Source organism: Chamaea fasciata, unplaced genomic scaffold, assembly GCF_029207755.1.
Source record: "Chamaea fasciata isolate MVZ Bird 193981 ecotype frontalis unplaced genomic scaffold, bChaFas1.0.hap1 SCAF_12, whole genome shotgun sequence".
NCBI classification, from domain to species: Eukaryota; Metazoa; Chordata; class Aves; order Passeriformes; family Sylviidae; genus Chamaea; species Chamaea fasciata.
In genome coordinates, this window is record NW_027094097.1 from 6,057,022 (window position 1) to 6,078,345 (window position 21,324).

Here is a 21,324-nt window from a genome sequence, read left to right on the forward strand (position 1 = left end):
ATTCATCAAGAAACCCAAGGACATGTGTGCACTTAGGAAAATGTATGTTTTCAGTATCTTATGAAGATACTATCTTAGTTGGACTGTGAAAGATATTTTTTAGAACTTTCTAAGATAGTTCACTGTGGGTCTGGGCATGCATAAAACAAATGTAGTTCTGGTTCTGTTTAGTGAAGTATAACTTGTATATCAGTTAACTTTACCAATTCAAGATTTAAAAGCAGGCATTAAGACCTTTTCCCAAAGAAAGGATCTGTACAGAACAATTTTTTTAACATATCACACGTAGAGATACATATGTACGTATATATGTGTATTTAAAAGTTCACATGCAGTATAGCTTTTGTGAGAATCTGTGGAGATCGATCCTATTTTGGAGCTTATAAAAGCTCTGTGTTCCTTTTGTGTGAATTTCTCTTTGGCACTTCATATAATCATTAGTGAATCTTCTGCTGTCAGAAGTATTTTTTATATTTCACTTTTAGAATACTGTATTGCAGACCTGGTGAATGTATATCTAGTTACATATGGGCTTTTTTCTTCCTTTCAATGTAGGACTTTTCAAACTTTTAAGTATTCCAAAATTGTCTCCATATTGGAAGCTGTTCAAGCAAGTGGACACTGTTCTAAAGGGTAAGAAACATCTTTTTTTTTTTCTCTTTATTTTGAGGATTCAAGAACAATCCAGTTAAGGAAGGATACGCAGCTGTTTTAGATAGCCAAGAGCTTAAGATAGCATTTGTCTTATATGGTAGTTATAGGTGAATTAGGTTTCCTTTTTTACTGTTGAACTCTTACAGGTAGAATAAATTACTTGCTTGCAAGTTTTCAATTTTTTTTTTTTTTTCAAATAATAAATTTTTGAATGCCGCTATTCATTTAGTGTATGTATTGCAAAATATTTATGCTTTAACTTTATTTAGCGAACAAAGAACTTTTAAATAAGTAGACATTGATAACATTTGCATTGAGAAGCAGATTTTAACACAATTATTTAGGAATTATTTAGGAAGAGAGGAATCCTTGTATTGGAATCGGAGGATGTTTGATGCCTTGGATAATCATATTTTTGAACTGGAAAAACATACTGGTGTGGAGTATCAGTTCATATACAAACTTTCTGTCTGTCTTTCAAGAGGGAAGTTTTTTGTGCTTTGAGCCTTTTACACAGTGGCCCTAGAACCCCCCCCATGCACATTTTCCCTTAAACTTTATAATGTTTTGTAGCCTCTTTCAGATTAAAAAAGAACCTCTTGAAATTGAGCTCCTCTACCTACTGCCAAGGCAGGAACAGGATAGAACTGTCACGCAGGTATTCTCTCCCTGAAAGGCAGTGTCAGTTCCCATTGAAGTCCACTGGCAGTGTGGAACAGCTCACTGCTGTTAAGTCACGTAAAGGGTTTCTCTGACAGGTTTAAAACTTTTCTTTTTGCTGTTGTTGGGTTTGAGTATTTACATCCTGTCTTAAAGTTAGCCTAAATCTTTCGGTTTTGTGGCACAAACTACCCTTTGTCCTAAGGGGTTTGTAGATTTGGGTTATTTTTAGTGGTTCTACAAAATTAATATGTACCTATTTACCAGACACTTAGTGTCTCATAGCTCCTAGTGATTGTCTGTTAATCTGGTGTTCTTGTTTCATGGTATGTTAGTGAGCTTTTGAGTTTGAGGTATTGCTTTTGAATGTACACTCCTGAAGTTGGTTATTGTGTGACTTGTTTAACATGCTTCCTTTTCAGGTCTCTGATGATGAGGTATCCATCTGGATTTAAAACACATCTCTGAGCTTCTTAATTCTTCATTAAAGAGATGTGTTCTATATTCATGGGTAAGAATATTTTTTATTTTGACTCGGGCCTATTTTCTTAATTATCTTGTGATATATTTTTAATTTAGAAGATTTCAGCAACTTATTTTTGTCTTACGGGTTTATCAGGAACTTTTACAGTATAGGGTTCATTAGGTGCCTCTTCTATGTCTTAATTTTGACCCAAGCTAATAACTAAACTTTGGAATTCATGTGTCTAAATATTAATGCTCTAATTAAATTACTAACCCTTAGTATTACAGACAGAGAAACAGTGGTATATTAGAATTTATAAATTGGTCCGTGATTTGAGTAATTTTCTGATATATATGCAGTTCTATGGGCTTTAACTGTGCATCTTGCCATACATATTTTGAATTTGCAATTTTCAAAGAAAGTGATTCTAACTTGGAATGCAACCAAAGCAAAGGGTCCGAATTTTGTGCAATCAAAACAAACAACACATCTTCTCAATAACATAAACCTTACTTAGTTTGAAAACACTTTGTGGTATTACACACACCTGCACTTCAAAACAATCGGGGAGAAAACCCACAAAAGACTCTAGAAAATATGATTTTTTTCAAAAAGCTACTGGTAATTTTTGTAGGTCTCTGACAGAAACAGTTAAGTTTAAGCTATGTTTACTTCATGCATTACAGAATTTGTTTTTATATCTTCTCTCTCAAGTACAGCTTGCTGAAATACCATTTTGAGGTTTCATAAATTCACCTTGAGTTAAAAATTATTGTTAACATGAATCTCTTAATGTAATCCAGTAAGTAGCCTAAGCATTGCTGTGGGGCTTTTTGACACCATGTTGTTTTATACAGAGTTCTGTGAAATACTTTCTCTTTGGGCTGCTTTGGCTCTATTCAGCTTAAGCAAAGCTGCTGTCATTAAGGAAGTTGTCCCGTTCACAGTGAAGGCAGACACGGTTCAGAATGGTAAAAATTTGCCTTCAGTTGCATTGGAAGATGGAGTTTCTTCCCAAGTAAAAAGTCATTTGTATCGTTGGCTGACTTGAAATTCCATGAACAACCTTAAAAAATACCTAGCTACTGATTTCCTTTTTTTTCCTTATTTACTTTTGTTGTATTTATTTCCCAGAGACTACTTGCACAAAAGGAGGAGAGGCTGGGGAAGGGAGTTTGTGCATGTCTGGGGAGCAGAGGAAGGGAAGCAGTTCCAGGGGGTGTCTGGTGCAAGCAGGATCGGTGTAGGAATGGGAACAGGCTGCTGTGATTAGCCTGACAAGCACACACAAGCCACATGCTCCAGTTCTTTGCTCTTACTGGGAGCTGGAACTGTAGCCATGGACTGCAACTCAGTTCTGAGAATTTAGTTTAAGCCCATATGTTTCAAATCTTCATAATCTTCAAATTAAAATTCAAGATATTTGAGTGATCTTTTGAGTATTTAGCATGATGTCTGTGAACTCTGTAGCAGAAAGAGAATTCTAAACAAAACCAGTATGTCGAGGGTATGATTTTACTAATGGGATGACACATTACTCAAAAATAATTAGAAATGCATAACAATGAAAAGTAATTTTAATCTAAAATAATGCATATGAATAGACACAATTGGATGTATGGGTTTTTATTTAGGCTACCCAACCAACTTTTATCCAAATTTTAGTGATAACAATAAGAAAATACATTGTTTCAGTCCATATTTAGCTACAGATACAATGGCACTCTAGTACAAACAGTTCTTTCTGTAGGGAATAAAAGAGTTTATATCTACTAAATCTTCCTTTTTAGTCTTCTTTATTTGTGGGATTTTGAGGAAATTATGTCCCTCTGTGCCTTTTAAATTAACCATGTACATTGATCTTCAAATCTGTGATAGAATATCAATTATATTGATGCATCAGCAGGAAGTAACTTCTGTGTTACTTAATTAACTCAGCTTTTTGAACGTGGCCAAAGCTTTAGTTAAAATCTGACAAGTAATGATAGTGTAATTGTCTTTTAATATTGGGAAATTGTCTCATTTCTAGATATTGTGCAGAAGTGATCAGGTTTTTGAGTGTCTGGGTTTTACCATGTACCTCTTTTGATGCAATGTTGCATCTGCTAATAGATGGGCAAATCACAGCAAGCCACAAAGCTGTCATGCTGTTGCATGTTACATAGAATTTAGCAAATACAGTGATTTTTTCAGTCTCTAGCAGACTTCTTGTTTGTTATACCTGGTTGCATTGCTTCCCTAAGAAAACCCCAAAACTAAACCCTTTGCAAGCATATAATATAAAATTCTTTCTTAACTATGACTCTCTGTGTCCTTTTCCCATAGTCTGGATTTTTGTTATGTCATGCTTTTATGACTTGTTTTAATTCCTTGTGGTTGCTAACTTGTCCCTAGCTTCTCTCTGAGGTGGCTTCTGTTATTTTTCTGAATAGCCATGGTTTCAACTTCTTTTGGGAAAAATGGCCACCAAAGTCACTGATTTCTCTTATCTTTGGCACTGTCACACATCAGTCATGTGAAGCAGTGTTATCATGTGTATCAAAGTCTGAAAGTGTGGATATCATGGTAATGTGCTTAAGCTCCACCTGATTTACTTGCTTCTAACTTAGAGTAGCTTGTTTTCTGTTGTCACTTCAGCAAAAGTAGTCAAAATGCCATGAAATAAATACAGAATGAAATAAAACACATCAGAATTTTTTATTATATTCCTTTTACTGCTACCCCCATTTCATGTTTTCAGAGTGAAATTTGATACCTGTTTCCTTATGTTTTTGTATGAGTTCAGTTTTTTTGATGTATTCTATAAAATAGATCTTGTTTTCCTTTTCTTCTCGTATAAGACATGAAGTTTTCTTGAAGACTATGGGTAAAAGTACTTCCCTGGTCAAAACCCAAATTCTCTTTGCAACAGATTTGTGTCCAGGCTATCTATAGTAGTGTTCTTTCCAAAAGAGGTTTTGGGTGGCTGGTTGGTGGGGTTATTTTTGGGTTTTTTTGTCACTTCACAATCTCCACTTCACATAGAAGCTTGCTTCATAATAAATTAATGTTGGTCTAATGAGCTGGGAGAAGTTTCTTGTGTATCTAGCCTTCAGATTTCTCAGTTTGGAAATTCATCTGTGCTATCCAACGTGCCTGGATCCTTTAGGAGAATCTTCAGGTTATATTTCCTATTTATACCTGCTAAGATTTATTTGTGTTACAAAACCTTTACATTTTAGAAGGAGAGTTCATACTATTTGTTCATTATTTCCACTTTTGTTTCCCTTATACTGAAAGGAAGTAGGAAAAATGAAGATGGAAAGTGTTTCTTGATTTTTTAACCAAGAAGTAAATTTCTGTGAGGCCAGCTCTGAATGTGCTGCAGTAATTCCAGCTGTTCTGCAAGATTTTCTCCATTTCCTACCTGTAAAGGGACACTGTCAGTAAAACATGAAGAGATTGTCTAGTGTATGCAACTTCTAGTATAGGGTTCTTTTAGTCCTGTCGAGTAGTTCTAGGCTTCTGTAGTTAGGAGCATGTATACTAGTTAATGATTGTACATCCTTGGTATCTATTGCTAAAAATGGAAGAAATATCTCTTTTTTTCCCCTCTGTTTTTTCCAGTTAGCAGTAATTGATCTGACTTAGTATGTAAACTTACTGATACAGGCTTCAAATTTGAGATTTTTATCAGTAGTCCTTGATAGCCTGGAACATAACATTTTACCCATGGCTACCATAATTTCTATCTTATCTTTCCTCAGGTGTGATTTTTTGAATTATGTTTGTTCGGTGTCTACGGTATTTTGTTTCCTCGTACTTAATTTGAATTGGTTTTCTTCTGAGAGAAGCTGAAGAGAGCTAAAATAACTCTCTCCTGATTTGTCTTTTGTGTTGAGATAAACTAGGATGAGAGATCACTATAGCAGTAATGTTATAACCCATGCCAGACTTTCTAACTGGATCCTGTGCTTTGAGTGAGTAAAACAAATGAAACCATTACATTTAAAACATATTTTTATAAGGGACAAAAATTATAAACCTTGCACAGGGCACTGTAAGCAAAAATTAATTACTTGATTTGGGGTTTAGCTAAAGTTATGAACAAAGTATGAAAAACCCTTGAAAGTGTTGGGAAGGGGAAGGAAGGATGAGGAGACTCATTAAATTTTTCCTTTTTTTTTCCCCTTCACTCCTCTCAGGATGCTTTAACACCTGAAGACAAATGTTTCATCAGAAGCACTAATGGCTGTTGGCATGCCTTGGATAAGGTGGTGATCACTGGATGTCATTTGTTTCTGTTCATTGCAGAGAGACAAAATTGACTCCGTTTGGAGTTGAGAGCAAAAGCAGAACAGACCTCTCAAGATGACTGATCCTATGATGGATTTTTTTGATGATGCCAATCTTTTTAGTGAGACCTTAGAAGGTTTATCAGATGATGCCTTTGTTCAACCTGGACCTGTTTCACTTGTTGATGAATTGAATTTGGGTGCAGAATTTGAACCTTTGCACATAGACTCACTGAACCATGTGCAAGATGCTCAAAATCAACAAAAGATGAGTGAGTTTGATCAGCTGAATCAGTATGATTCACTGAAGCTTCACTCAGTAAGTCAGCCTTTTAATAGCTCAGCTGACAGTGTCTTATCACCACACTCTCAATTCAATTGTTCACCAGTTCATCCGCAAAACCAGTCCAATGGGATGTTTCCAGATGTGGCTGATGGCAGTCCTATGTGGGGTCATCAAACTGCCACAACTGTTTCGAATCAAAATGGGTCCCCTTTTCACCAAGGACATTCTCAGTCTATGCAGCAAAACAAAAGCTTTGTAGCACACCATGACTTTGCCTTATTTCAGGCTAATGAACCACAGCATCAGTGTGCCTCGCTACGGCCGCAGCAGAGCAGGAACAGCACGGGGCAGGATGCTCTGAGTCAGCCAAAAGACTTCATGGAAGTTAACGTGTCTACTTCTCTCAGAGTCAGTGTTAACCACCCACCTTCAGTTTCTAATCCATCAACTTCACAGCAGCCTCTGTCTGTTCAACAGTTTTCTCAAACTGCAAGTGCTTCAATACATTTCTGTGGGAATCAAGAAGGAAATTTTGATGGACAGTCCCCAACTATTACTCCCTGTTCTGTCAGTAATAGTCAACAATTTTCATCTCCGTATTCCTACTCTAATAATCACATTTCTCCTACCAGCCTTCTTCAGCCTACAACAGCTCTTTCGACTAGCCAGCAGACACACTCTATCTCTGACTTCACTGGAAGCGATGCCTTTACATCTCAAACAGGGACCAAGCAAGAAACAACCGAGCACATGTTGAATCCTAACACACCTTTGAATTCGAGTACTTTTCAAATGTTGCATTCTGCGCATCCTCAGGGCAACTTTAGTAGTTCAAAACTCTCTCCTGTGAATATTAATTTTTCAGCTTCCACTAGTTCTGCTTCTCAGATAAGCCATTTCACCGACCCTATAGAAAGCAACGGTTTTACATCTTTAGATGACAACTTACTTCATCAAGTGGAGACTCACAGTGAACCATTCACAGGACTTGACCCAGATGACCTCCTGCAGGAAGACCTTCTGCCACAGTTCGACGACTCTGCGTTTGTTCAGGATAGCACAAGCCATGTTTTAGAGCATGACCTAGAGCACCACATCAGCCCACAGCAAGTGACACCATCATCTGAACTCGTTCGGCCGCCGTCTCAAACTCAGACCCATCCTTGGCATTCTTCAGTTTCTAATCAGCACCTGCAAGGCAGAAGTCGTGCAACCTCACAAGGACAGGTATGCTGGGATTTGGGGAGTGGGGGTTTGAACTCTCTGATTTGTTTGATTGGCTGAAATAATAATAGTGACTGGTGCTTGAGTCTCAAAGCGTGATAACTGAAGTCTCTGAGCTGTTATTTGACCTTGAAGAAGTCTAGTTTAGGAGGAAAAAATACCCTAACCAGTTGATCCAGACTACAATGATGAAACGTTCCTTTCTCCTGTTTTTTTCCTATCACAGCAGAAAGCAAGACTCCATGATGTTATTCAGATAAAATGGTGTTGCTCCTTCTGCTGCTTGTATTTCTGATGTATAGCAGAGAAAATTTACTGGTCTGTGATTTTGGTGTGAATATAATGGCTTATTGTCTTGAAAAGTACTTAGAGAAACGTGTTTTTAAGACCTTTGGTAAGGTTTGTGTGGCTGATTTCTTGCAAGAATTGCAGTGGTTATGTTGTTGGTCTTTCCTTCACTTTGTGTCTTTGGGCTCATGCTCATTGGTTAAAAATACACACTTCTTATTCTCATTTTTGATGTGATCAATGACAATAGAAAACATATAAAAAGTTGTGTATAAGTTGGATTTTGTTACTTTTGGCTAAACCAAAAAACTCAGCAGTTGTTTTAGTATAATGTGCACATCTACTGCAAGTATTTGAGTTCTCCAGGAGGAGGACAAGATGGCATAAAAATTGTTTTCTAATTTTTAATCTGTGCATTTCAAAACAAGCAACGCTGACATCAAACATATACATTTAAAGCAGATGGCTTTAAAAAGGTTTGAGTAACTGTTACTTCTGTATTCTTGCTACCAATATTCTCTCTGCCTGAGAATATAGAATATAGAATGTCTTTCTGGCAAAAAAAAATACGGGGAAGGCAAGAGCCTTAACTACTGACTTTTGCTTCCACTTGGTTTGTAGGATACAGGCCCATGAAGGAGACAGTGTAGCATTTTTCTTTTCCCCCCTGTTAGTTTTAGATCATTAGTGTAGAGATAAGGGCTTAACATGCTTAATCTTTGGTCTTGGTTCAGTAGATTGCTTCTCCATTACAACTTCTGCTTGTGTTTATGGAGCGTGTAATTGTCAATTCCTACCAGTGAAACTTTTTCTGTAAATTGTGGTGTGATGTTAATGGAGCACGGAAATCCAGCAGTGTGGTTGAGATGAGCTTGATTAACTGAATGATGCAATCTGTTGGTTTTGATAAACATTTCCTTTCTTTCCCCTTCCCTGCCTAAAAAAACAAAAGAGGGTGCACCCAAGCAGCCACTCTTGTCAGAGATGTCTGCAGGCACAGGGTCCAGCAGCTGGCAGGGGAAGGTGATGCTGTTGGGGTGTGTGTGGGAGCAGCACGAGGGGTTGGGAACAGGGCTCTGGAGGCTCTTGGGCTCCCCGAGCATCCTTGGGGTGCAGGGTGTAGAGGAAATGGCTTCCAGGAAAAGTGGGCGTGGTGAGAAACCCAGGGATTAGTATCATTTTTGAGGAGCATGTGGGATGTAAGCCAGGCAATGAAAAGCAGGTCTAATAAAACTTTCTGCTGCTGTGACCTCAGTGTTGTTCGTCAGAACCTTTTCAGACTTGCTTCGATCTCCCTGACATCAGTTTTAGCACTTTGCTTTGTAACAAGGAATAGAGGGAAAGTTCTGAGATTTGTGGAGAGCCTTTAAAGTTTAGGGGTTTGGTTTTGTTTTTATTGTGGTGTGAAAACAAAGCAACTTCACAGTATTTAAAATTTTAATGTTTTTCCTCTTCGAAATGAAACAGCCAGAAACCAGATAGTTATTAAACTTCTTGGTTTGGTTTTTATTATTTTGGGGTATGCAATAAATTGGATAAATTGGATTCTGACCTTGAGTTTATCTGGTCAGACAGATGTTTAATGTTTCCTTCAGAAACTGGTTGTGAACTGGTAGCTGTCGAACTGTTGAGGAACGTACAGATGGGGGCTTGACAGAAGCAACAATGTAGAAGCCTCTTTAAACCAGTGCAGTATGTAGTATGAATAGTATGGCAATTTCTGAAGTGTTTCAGATCTGTCTTTTGACAGACTACAATTCTAAGAGGGGCTTTAGTTGTAATTCTCACTTCTATTCTTTGATCTCTTCTTAGAATTTCAAGTTCAGGATGAGTTGGTTCTGTTAGAGCTTTTTACAAATGTGTGCAATTTAAGCAGGGAGGAAAAAGGTAGGGTAAAGGAGGAAGGAATTTTGATCTTCCTGAAACTGGTTGGCTTTAGGTAGGAGTCAGTTGGGAAGGGATTTTGACAAGTTTCATATGTAGTAGTTAAGGTGAGCTTTTAATTTTTTAACAAGGCAGTGTTTCATACTGGCTTTAGTACTTATTGAGGAAACAATTACTAGTGAATTTAGGGTTTTTTTCAACAGTTTCAGTTTGATAATGGTTTATGTTTTCTCAGAAAGAATATCTTTATTTTATGGAAAATTTAATGAACTGGAGGTATTGGAACAAACCCAATATTAGACAACCAAAGATCTTTAACTGTAGTTAGACTGAGGTTATTTAAATTAAGGAAGAACATTAAATAGTTGTTTCAGTATTTGAGAGCAAACATACTCATAACATTTTTACTTGTATGGTTTTTCTTTTAATGGAAATTAATTTAAAAATTAATACAATCTGTACGGTGTAATAATGCTGCAGAATTAAAAGGACTGTCTTATGTTGCTAATACACTTTCTGCTGTAATTAAATCAGAATTGTAAATAAATTGCACCCTTAATTTTACATCATGCATTTTTCATCAGAGTTAGTTTGAGAACCGAAAGTGGAGAAATGCTGAAGACTCCTGCTGAAGACTTAGCTTTGACTTATACAAGACTTCTGATCTTTTAACTCCACTTAAAACTGGTTTGGGTTTTCTAAGGCTAAATAATCTATTTGCTTCTCAGAAGGATAAAAAAAAGGCTTCAGCAATGTTTTACATCTTTAGAAGAAAAAGGAAGTTGAAAAGATAATGTGAAGTATAAGCTGTTGGAAAAATAATGTGAAGTATAAACTTTTGGAAAGATAATCTTAAGTATAAACTGTCCTTAGAGAAGATTACAGCTGTCTTACTGTGTATGTTACTTTGTAAGAAGTGTTCCAATGTCTTCTGGCTGCACACATGAAAGCAGAGGAATTGAGATTAAAAATAATATGAAAGTGAAAAATACACTGATGAAAAATAGTATTTCATTAATTATATGAAGTACTATAGGATGAGGCAGTAGTCTTAGTTCTTGTCACATAATTATTTTTTTTTCCTTTTTGTTACTAAAAGTTTGGCACCTAACCCGACAATTCAGTGTATTCATGAATTTGTGTAAAAACTGACTTGAAACATGCAAGTGTTTTTATGCCTGCAAGCCTGAGCTGTCCTACCACTTCTTTTATAGAAACAGCCGACACTAATTTTTTTGAAAGAATTTGTCTCGCCCCTGTTGAAAGTTTGGCAAAGTCTGAACCTTGCAGTTGATTGCTTGGGTGGTGTTGTATGTATCAGAGTGGCAAAATCTCATATATGAGCTTATCATCAGAGAGGGAATTAACTCTCACCAGATCCAAGTCCAGATTTATGTGCTGCTGAGATGTCCTGAATTGTCACAGGCCGTTCATGCCTGACTGTGGCATCAGGTGGCACTTTTATAACAATTCTAAATTCATTGTAGACATGTATCCCTTGGATTACTCCACTTGTAAAACTCTTACGCTGCTACTGCTTGCTGCTCTACTTGTATATACAATCGTGGACTTCTCTTACAAGACAAACACACAGTAAACAGTGGTGTGCTTTCTTGGCTAAATGTGAGACCTAAAACCAGACAGCTACTTGATACATAAGCAGTTATGGAAGATGGATCACAGTAAAAGATACAGGATCTGGGTGTTGGTTTATATACATTTATACACACTATATTGTATAGATATGATATAATATTAGAGTGTATTTCTTATATTCTGTATGGTTTAATTTTAAGTAAGCCTGCAACAAGGAATATTTTAAATGAAGGAATTGATCATACTATATAGAACTTCTCTGTAGAAGAGACTGACTATTTTTTGTAGTAGGTTTATAGGTTATGGCTCCTAGGTGCTGGTACTATACAAGATTTTAAAATTATGGTGCTGCTGTATGCATGTGACTGAGGAAGCAGTGCAATATTCAGAGAGACTGAGCATAACAAAATGCACATCTCAAAATCTGTCCTACTTGGCATCATCTCACATCTGTGCATCAAGTCAAAAGTTAGACTTAATGATTTTGGGAGTCTTTTCCAATCTTAATGATTCTATGATTAGAAATCTGGACGTCTGTTCCAGTAAGCATTTGGGTTGATTACAAATCATTCCTTGTAATTTTGACATGTAAAAAAACCTTCATGCCCCCAACCTGGATTATTCTTCTTAAAGTGCTGAATAGTGCTGGTATACCTCCCATTAAGCATATCCACTGTATTTATATTGTTCCTTTAATTAGAGTCAATTTTATGGGTGGGCACCCTATTAACAAATGTCAATCTTTATCTGAAGTTTCTTTTTAAGCATTTCTACAAGTTGTATGCACTGGATTTAGTTTTCTGTGCCTCAAGAACATTTTTTGCCTTCCTCATAAGAACTTAAATCCTATATCACAGTGACACAGCAGAATTCCTAGCACCTGATAAGTTTATCATCTATGCTGAAGAAATGAAAACAATCCCTCCACTGACCACCTTTGTGCAATATTTGCAGGGTTTTTGCTTTATTTCTGTGATTTGAGAAAGATCTGCACAAACAGGTGGGGATTAACTATGGCAAAGCTGTGTCAAATGCCCAGAGTTAATGAGAAGAGTAGGGCAGCATCTCTGAGCCTAAGTAATGCAGTTCCTGCAATGAAATTCTAAATCATAGCTGTATATAATATGAAGTTTTCATTATTAATCTATGGCTCTTTTCCAATAACATATTAATCATTAAAAGAGCAATGTTTTGATAGCTTTATTTATAGTTGAATGTGTATGAAGCACTTGCTTTTGTATATATTGTTTATGTTTTATATAAACCTTTTATACATTTTATTTTTTAAAACTGCAAATTGCATAGGCTGGGGAAAGAAAGTACATGTTTGTGAGATAAATTTGTAACACATTTACTGATGAGTATAATTTTTATTGTCAACATTTTCATTTCCCCTGTTTTGGCTTTCAAAATAAAACTGTGTAGTAAGGGAAAGACAAGAATTGCTGGGCTTTTCAGAACACTGAAGATGTGCCAGAGTATCTCTTTAACAGTTTTAAATGCTTTATCAGTTTCTTAGTGATTTCTGCTGAGTAGAATTATTTTTTTCACAATTTTTTGGATCTTTTTGCTATCATGAATGTTTTTTCTAAACCTTTCTTGAGGAGGTCTCTCTCAACCTTCATCACTTGTCAAATAATTAGGCTGTCCAATTCTTTGTGTAGGATTCCTCTTTAAAATTAAACACTTGCTGTTTTAATGATTGTCATAATATAATAATATTTTTTTCCCTGAGATAATTGCACACTCATTAAATAACTACTGTAATTGTCCTTGCAATGTGCCAAAAGAGAAGCATTTTTGTAAAAAGTAGTTAACAGATGGCAAGCATGGGAATAAAGCTTCTGGTTGGGTCAAATTGCAGGAGTAAAATAGCAAGGTGAGACTAGTTGATAAAAATAAGTTAAATTGATATTTTTTAATGATAATGCAGGGTAAGTGTGGTTGAATAATCTAAATAACTATTTGGAAATAGGTGTCTTGTTAACACTGAAAAACTGTAAAGTAATTCATTGATGTGAGAGTACAGATATAATTGTGTAATCTTCGTGTGCGGAAGAAGTGGCACCTAACTACAGAGAAAAGAGAAAACAAAATCCATGTTAAATTGTCTTTTAAAGACAGCAACCCATTCTATAGGCTGTTAAAGCTGTAGTTCAATATATGGCTAAACTATAATAAATTCAGGGAAAAAGCAGTTTAAGAAAAAAGCTCCCATTCTTTCATTTTGTCTTGTGTTAATGCCGTGTTTGGGCTATGAACTGAACTGGGGAAGTCCTTGAGGTACAGAGAAACTTTGCACTTTTGTCAAGGGTGTTTTTCCAGAATTGTTCCTGCTTTAGTTCTCTCAGTTGCACAGGATCATGTTCCACTGACACAGTGGAGGGGAGCTTGTCAGTGCTCACAAACTCCCAAACGTGTCCAGAGCACAGGGCCAGCTCATTCCAGGGCTGCCCAGTGACAGCACAGGGGGCACAAACTGAAACACACGAGCTTCCATCTAAATATGGAGAAAAGCTGCTTTACTGTGGGGGTGACAAAGCTCTAGAAGAGGCTGCCTGCAGAGCTTCTGGAGTCTCCTCCTATTCAAGAACTCCCTGGACACCATCCTTTGCAGCCTGTCATAGGGGGTTGAACTACATGATCTCCAGAGGTCCCTTCCAACCTCAGTGATTCTGTGAGAGAGGAAGGAATGGTAAGCAATATTCTCTGCAGTACAGGCAAAATAATTGTGTGTGGGCCTGCAGCCTTAAATACGAAGTGTGCAAATGGACTCGTGGGACTGTCCATTGGCTCCAGTAACCACTAACCTGCTTTAACTAACACTCTTATCTACACTCTGCATTTCTGAGTGGCTTCGAACATACATTGCCTGTAAAACTTCCAGAGCAGCATTTCATCTTGAGACATTCTGTAGAAAATCAACACTTTATGAAGTGTTAGTGAAGTGTTGTTACTGAAAGAGCAGCAGAACTTGTAAAGATGTTAACCACTGGTGTGGTTTTGAAGCCAGAGAATCTGATACATTTGGAATTCACGTGGCTTTTGTCCAGATGTCTGCGTGTTTCGTGCACTCAGGTTTTGCAGTTTCTTTTAGCTATTATGTTATTTTTAAATATATAGATAGATCAACATAATTTTCAACACTTTGTTGTCCAAACAGCCTCCTACATCTGGAAAATAATTGTTTTCTTTGTTTATTATCAGTTTAAAAAAAAAATGCTCAATTTCCTGGTTACGCAGATTTCTAAGAGAGTGTTTGTCATCAGGTGTTGAGTGGATTGAATTTGGGAACTCTTAAGGCTAATAAATATAAATTAGTGGGTTTCTTAGGATGATGAGACAGAATTCTAATGCTGATTTCAGTAAGCATGATAAATGAAGCTGGGAATGTAGCTTTAGGCTAGAAAAGATGACAAGTCTTACATTTTTGAAAGCTGTGTAATTTGTAGCAAAGATTGATTTTTCTTCCATAAATGTGGCAGGTTTTCTTTCACGTGGATTATTTGGCTTGTATTTGTACTTCCTTGAGTTTTTGTTCACTTGATATCTTTCTGTGAAGGCAGGCATTTTAATTTATATCTCCTGAAATTGTTCCCATCTTTTACACACTGCCTGCTCAGGAGTTAGCCCATATCTGAAAATAATTTCAATGTTAGTAGCATATCATATATGTGTACATAATGCTGTTGAGCAGCCTATTGAATTGCAAACCAGAATTAGTTTCATAGATTGACAGGAGGGCCTCTATTAAGAGATATTCATGACCTCACAATTTAGTTTTAGTTTATATCTTGGAAAGAAAAGAGAAGTTAGCCTTGGTGTTCAAGAAGCCACTGCAAATATTGTGGTTCTGAGATTTGTGTGTATTTTCTTAGTGTTTGAAACATTGTTTCAAAACTGTAGTCCTACTGATAGGTTTTAAAAATAACCTTAAGTAATATTAAAGGAACTGTTTCACTGTGCCTTATTTTTTTAATGAGCCCCACAATACAGAGATTTCTTTAATAGCGTTTTAAGCAAACTCACAAGAAAAGCATAGCTCTTGTGCATTTTTGAGATTTGCAACATGCTATGACTTTCAGTACCTGTTTGTATTCCTCAGAAGGATAAGAAAACGCAGTACATGTGCATTGTTTTTTATCTTTAAGTCATTGCAGCAGTTGTCCACGAGGCCTAGGTATGGCTCAGCCTGATGTGTAAACTTGGCTGTAGCAGGAATTTTGGCCCTTGTAACTCTTAAAAGCAGAAACCAGCTGTTAGAGAACTCAAGCCATCACAGGGAAGGCAGGTAAATTATTTAAGGAACATCTGAGTGACAACACCAGACATGTGTCTTACTGTCTTTGAGTTCAGTAAGAACAATTTTTAAAATAGATTAGGCAAATTTATTTTGATGTGTCTGTATTGTAGCTCCTATTTATATCATCCTTTGGAGGATTCTTTGACGTGCAATCATGTAAGTGTTTGAAATCTGATCACGAGAGATGTGTTTTCTGGTGCCAGCCCAGTGTGCTTTCTGACTTAATGTGGTTTAACTGCAAAAGTGTTCAGGCTTTGAGTGATTTTAGATTTCAGAATGGGGAGCCAGCCTTGCTTGTTGGGGACAGAGGTACAGGGGCGCTCCTGCTCGTGGCTGTGTTGGGGACGCCCTTGGCAGCACACTGTGGCTGCTAACCAGGCTGTCACTCTGCTCTGTGCTGGTGACACTTTCTGCTGACTTCAGCTCTGTTAAAGATAAGAATTTCTCTTTTCTTGGCCTTTATAGTGGGTCTAGTCCTGCCACTTTTGCTAGTAGTCAGACTCAGCTGAGGTTAGAAATATAACCATAGCAGTAATTTTTCATAACCTGTCTTGCAACTTTTTTGTTTTGGTTATCTTTGTTGGGTTTTTTTGTTTGTTTGTTGTTTTGTTTTGTTTTGGGTTTTTTTGCAACTTTTTCTGTTTGATTCCTACCAAAAGTTATTTTATGGTTATTACTATGAAGCTCTTGGATGCTATGCTCTTTTTCTAGAAATTTTATAGGAGGCTTTTGGGGAAAAAAAAACAGATTTTTTTTGGATTTCATTTGCCTGAAATCAAACTGTTGTTCTCCAGTAGTAGCCTCTGACTTGGGACTTCTTAATTTTGAACCATCACTCTTTTTGATAAATTCCTTTTCTTTAGGCATCTTGTTTTACTCCTTAACTAAGGGGAAGGATTTTGTTCATGAATATTTAATTGAGAAAATTACATTCAAGAAAGTAGTTTCATTAGGTTAGCATATATGCTAAAGGATTCTTTTGAACTGAAGATTCTGGCATATAAAGCTGCTAAAGTAGTTCATTGAAGCTGAAACAAAAAAAATATGTAAGTTGTTTTGAATTGAAGTGGAGGAAATATGCCCCCTCTTTGATTTAAATGGAAATATGCTGTGCAGTCAGTACTGGTATTAGTGACTCCCCAGCTGTTGATGTTAAAAATAATTTTCCCAATTTCTGTCTTATATATTTTAGTGTTAAGTACTAGGTTTAACGTTAAGTGCTGGGTTTTTTTAGTCCCACTGAAATTATGAATGTTGAAAACATCTTGGATACTCTGTAAGGTACTGAGTGATACTACAAAAAAAAAAAGCCATGTTCAAAGATTAGGTAAACTTTTAAACTTCACTGCTTCTAGGGATTAAAATTACTGTAGAGAGAGATGTTACATGCTATGCTTTCTGAATATTTAATCTGTTTTGATTTAAAGATCTTTCATGATTGGTATTTTCCTCTTAATCAAGTGATACCTATTTTTCACATCTGTCATCTTGTCAACAATACTTCATTGTTCTGCTATAAACAAGCACTGAAAATGCATACTTTAAAAAAAGGAAAAAAAATATGAAGAAGGCTGCCAATATTATCACAGGGTCATTTCCTGGGGACTGACCAGGACAATGATCCATTGCAGCATGTTTTTCCAGTAGCCTTCATACTTAGAATAAGCTGGTTCACTTACCTTCTATTTGAATTGGTTTTTACCATTGCATTTAATGTATTATAAAATGTGAGCAGAATTTGGCAAATTAGGCAGTTAAAGCATGCTGTGGAAGAAAAGCTGCCCCTGTGTTTTGTTCAGTGTGTGGTTGTTTCTCTGACCTAGCCTGACTTCCCTTTCTGTAGGTATTTGCAGAAGTGAGGCGCTGAGACAAAAGGTGGGCAGCTTCCTGCTGGCTCTGAAGAGTTGTTGCCCACTTTCCCTTCCCTTCGTCCCTTCAGCAGGTTCAGTGACTCCTCCAAGTAGCAGAAGAGTACCAAGAGTAGACCATGGAGGGTTGAGCAGTTTACAGCCCTTCACACCTGGCATGTCTGCTGAATCTGGGCTGATAACCTGAGAGAGAGTGGAAGAACTGGGGGATAGTGGAAGGAAACGCTGACAGCAGTAAACTTCCTGAGGATGAAAGGGGGTTTTGTTTCAATCATAAAAATGTGTTCTTACAAGGCCACTTCCATGAGACATGTAGAGAGAACACTGTAACTGAAATTTTGATGGCCATTAATACCAACAGCCATGAAGGTCCTATTGCTTTTTCTTGCTCAGAGATGAATGCTGTGCTGGTTTTTAGTGTGATTGGGACACTGAGGCTGCTGAAGCTACCTTGGATGTTGGGATTAAGAGGAAAGCAAGCTCTTCATGTAATGTTCTTTTTGAAGGTAGTTTGGGTGGGTTTTTGTCTTCTGGTCTTCTTCTCTGGTTGGTAAGAAAAAAAAATCATGAGAAAATAACTTTCTCAGTGGTATACAAAAAGTGGTGGCCACGTAGAACATGGGTGGTTAAGTGGCAACTTGTGAAAATTCAGTTTAATTTTGAATTTGTTGCAATTTTGTTTTCTGTTCTGAAGATTTCCGCAGTCAATTCTTCATTATTTTACCTTTAAATCATCATTTATAAGGATTTTGTCACCTTAAATTAGAGCAGTTTCAGCTAATGTTATGTTCTTCTGAAGTTTAAAAGGGAATTTTAAAAAAAAAGCTGGGGATAGAATCTAACTGGCTTTATGTGTTAAATGAAATTTTCCAATTGTAAAATCAGGCATATGTATGTGCATGTGTTCCAGGAGCAGCAAATTCTTATCTGTACCATGCAAGAAGGTGGTGGATGATGTTAGATTTCAGTGGGTCAATATATTTTAGAGCTTTATCCGGGGATTTTGAACCCTAATGACTACTCTTTTTAAAACAGAAATATCTGTTTGATTTTTCTTGTCCGTAACTATTCGGTGAAGTATTTTACAGATTTATTTCCAGATGCCCACGTAAGACTTGTTTCAAACAGTGAACTGAAACCTGAATTGCCTATTATAGAGTAGAGAGTTTAGTCATCCCTGTTTTTTAAGGAGTCAAGTAATTGCAAAATTCGTAATGTTAAGATTGCAAAAATGCAAGAAAAAACCAGAAGCTTTTTTCTGGACCATTTTGACCCTTAGATTAAAGAAGAAAATCTGAAAGTAGAGGTAAAGGTGTGGCATGACTGTGAATTTGGTCTGAGCCTAGTAACTCACGTTGGTGCCTTGGATACGATAACATTCTTCTCATAGACAGGTGCCCATGGTTTTCTCCTGGTAAGTGCAGTGATACTGCCATAGTGCACCAGGAGGTGTGCCCTGCATCAGGCTTAGAGCAGTGCAACTTCTGGGTGTTCTGGCCCTGCGTGGAAAAAAGAGCACTGAGAATTTTGCCTGAGGCAGTGGGTTTTGTTGGCATTGTCTGCCATTTTTCAAATAGCTCTTACATTACAGACTGGAACCCAAGAGAAGTGGGTACACGATGGGCACACCACACCAAGCCACTGAAAACTGAAACACGTTAAATGCAGCAGCTTGGCAGAGCGAGCGGGATGAAGTTCTCAATTTCTTTCATTTCCTGGCAATTCAGTATGCTCCATTACATAGTGCCTCCTTTAAGAGATACCGTGCAAATTACACACAGTTTTCATACCACTACTAAATATTCAGAAAAAGATTCTAACTATAGTTGGCACTGAGCCCCAAAATACTTTCTTCAATCTCTTCCAAATGGAAGCCAAACGTGTGCTACAGACTCATTCTGTAACTTCTGTTGCTGCCTCTGGTTAGCAGCTGCTTCCATGGACGTGGCTTGATCTTCCCCACATGAATGGTAAGGCAGGTCACTTAAGAAGCTCCTACCAATGACAGCTATGGTATTTTCACTATATTAGTGGCAAAACATGATTAGCGATGTTATTATTGGGTTCTGTAGCACTGAGATGTGAAACAACACCCTGTGTAGAGTGTGTCATGTGCCAACAGGTGCATGTTTCATCTTAGAAACATGACTAGTTGAAGGTTGATGACCTTTCCATTAGTGTTTTCATTTCCACAGAAATTTAAAATTTGGTTATAAACATGGTGCTAAATGCCTTGTGAGGCATAAACCACATTCACAACCCAAATCACAGATGTATGTTCTGAAGTGACTGTTACACAGATAAAAACTGTTGTCTGGCCACAGTGCTGTAATTGTTAGCCATTCACTCCACCAACATTATAGATAACAAGTATGGAAGATAAAAAAGATTCTCACCGGGTATATATTTTTTTTTTTTTTTTTTTTTTTTTTTTTTTTTTTAATCTATCTGTAGCATGTCTATTTTAATTTGGGTTAGGTTTCATTAATGTGTGTCTTGAAATTCTGTATCCATTAAACACTGAGACATTCATTAGCAGTTACAATAAGCTAGAAAAAGAAGGAAGTATATTATCAGCATGTTGAAAGAACCACAATTTGGAATACTTCATTGGCTCTCTTAATAGTTCCATATATGCACCAAAGAGAATGGGACAGTGATAGAACCCCACAGATCCTCACTTCCCTGTGCTCTTGGCTTTGTGAAGCAATCCCAGCAGATGGTGTGGGGCAACTGTTGAACAGGAAAATAAAAAGCAGTCCAGAAGGAACTCTGAAGGGTGTTGTCTCTGGAGAAAAGAAACCCTGTTGCATATTAGGTGATCCTGCCATGTTTGAGCAGAAGTAGCCTGATTAACTGAAAATCTCAGTTTACTGTCTAAAGAAAGCTACATCTCTTGCTGGGATTGCCATGCAGGAAAGGAGATGCCTTTCTGCATGTATGTGGGGTGGCACACATGGATATTGTAAATAATCTTCTACAGATGGACTGTGTCAAGGCTGTGAGATTTTGGGTTTTTTAATAAACTTTTTAATTACAAATACACCATTAAAAGTCACTAGAGGACTTATTTTTACAGACTGTTCTAGAGGAAAGTTCAGAGTGCTAGTATGGAATTCAGAAGTCAGTGAGTTGAGTTCATGCTTTGGGGGTTTTTTAAAGTTGCATTCCTAAGTACAATTTTATAATTCAGATGATGGATGTATATACTTTTAAGGTTTTTCACTGTAGTGAGTTAAAAGAAACTGCATTTTAAAATTTTCATGTGATTATAATGTGAAAAAATGAGAAGCTAATTTAGATGAAGTCTCTAAACTATTGATTATTGTAAGTCATGCAATTTATTAATTAGTGATACGGTTCTGATATTAATACTGTTTTGGTGACTTGACATGCACAGACAGAGGCCTTGTTTAGTAATACACATGAACAAAGGTGATGTAGTAATGCATGAAGATCAAGTTTCCAGGTGGCTAATTTTAGCTGCTTTTAGTGCAGTTGATGTCAAGGTCATATTAATTTCCTGAGGGCGACTGTCAAGAACTTGTTAGGCTCTCAAGGCAGACAGTACTTGGTCTGAGCATCATCCTGCAGGTGTGTACTGCTACCAGCAGGACTGAAAGAATCACTCAAGGCATCGCAGATGTAAACCTTAGCTTTCTGTTGTTAGACTCTTTAGGGTCATAATTTAGCTCTTGGTGGTAGCTAATCTAAGTTGTCAGTAGTGAAAATAACATTATTTCAATGAAGTGCCTTGTAAAATTCAATCACAAATGTGCGACCTGTTAAAAATCTTAGAGAAAAGCACTGTCCGTTCCTAG

General features: G+C 36.9%; 1 protein-coding gene across 3 annotated transcripts in view; it reads left to right on the top strand.

Annotated features, from left to right (window-relative positions):
• The first annotated feature begins 555 nt into the window (after nt 1–555).
• Nucleotides 556–21,324, top strand: part of CHD9 (chromodomain helicase DNA binding protein 9) — a 77,417-nt gene continuing 56,648 nt past the window's right edge. For all 3 annotated transcript variants that reach the window (XM_066194269.1, XM_066194272.1, XM_066194271.1), the window contains exons 1-3: nt 556–633; nt 1,737–1,825; nt 5,965–7,567. In XM_066194269.1, the coding sequence (XP_066050366.1) occupies nt 6,131–7,567 (1,437 nt within the window). In that variant the 5' untranslated portion in view covers nt 556–633; nt 1,737–1,825; nt 5,965–6,130. The remainder of the gene's footprint in view (nt 634–1,736; nt 1,826–5,964; nt 7,568–21,324) is intronic.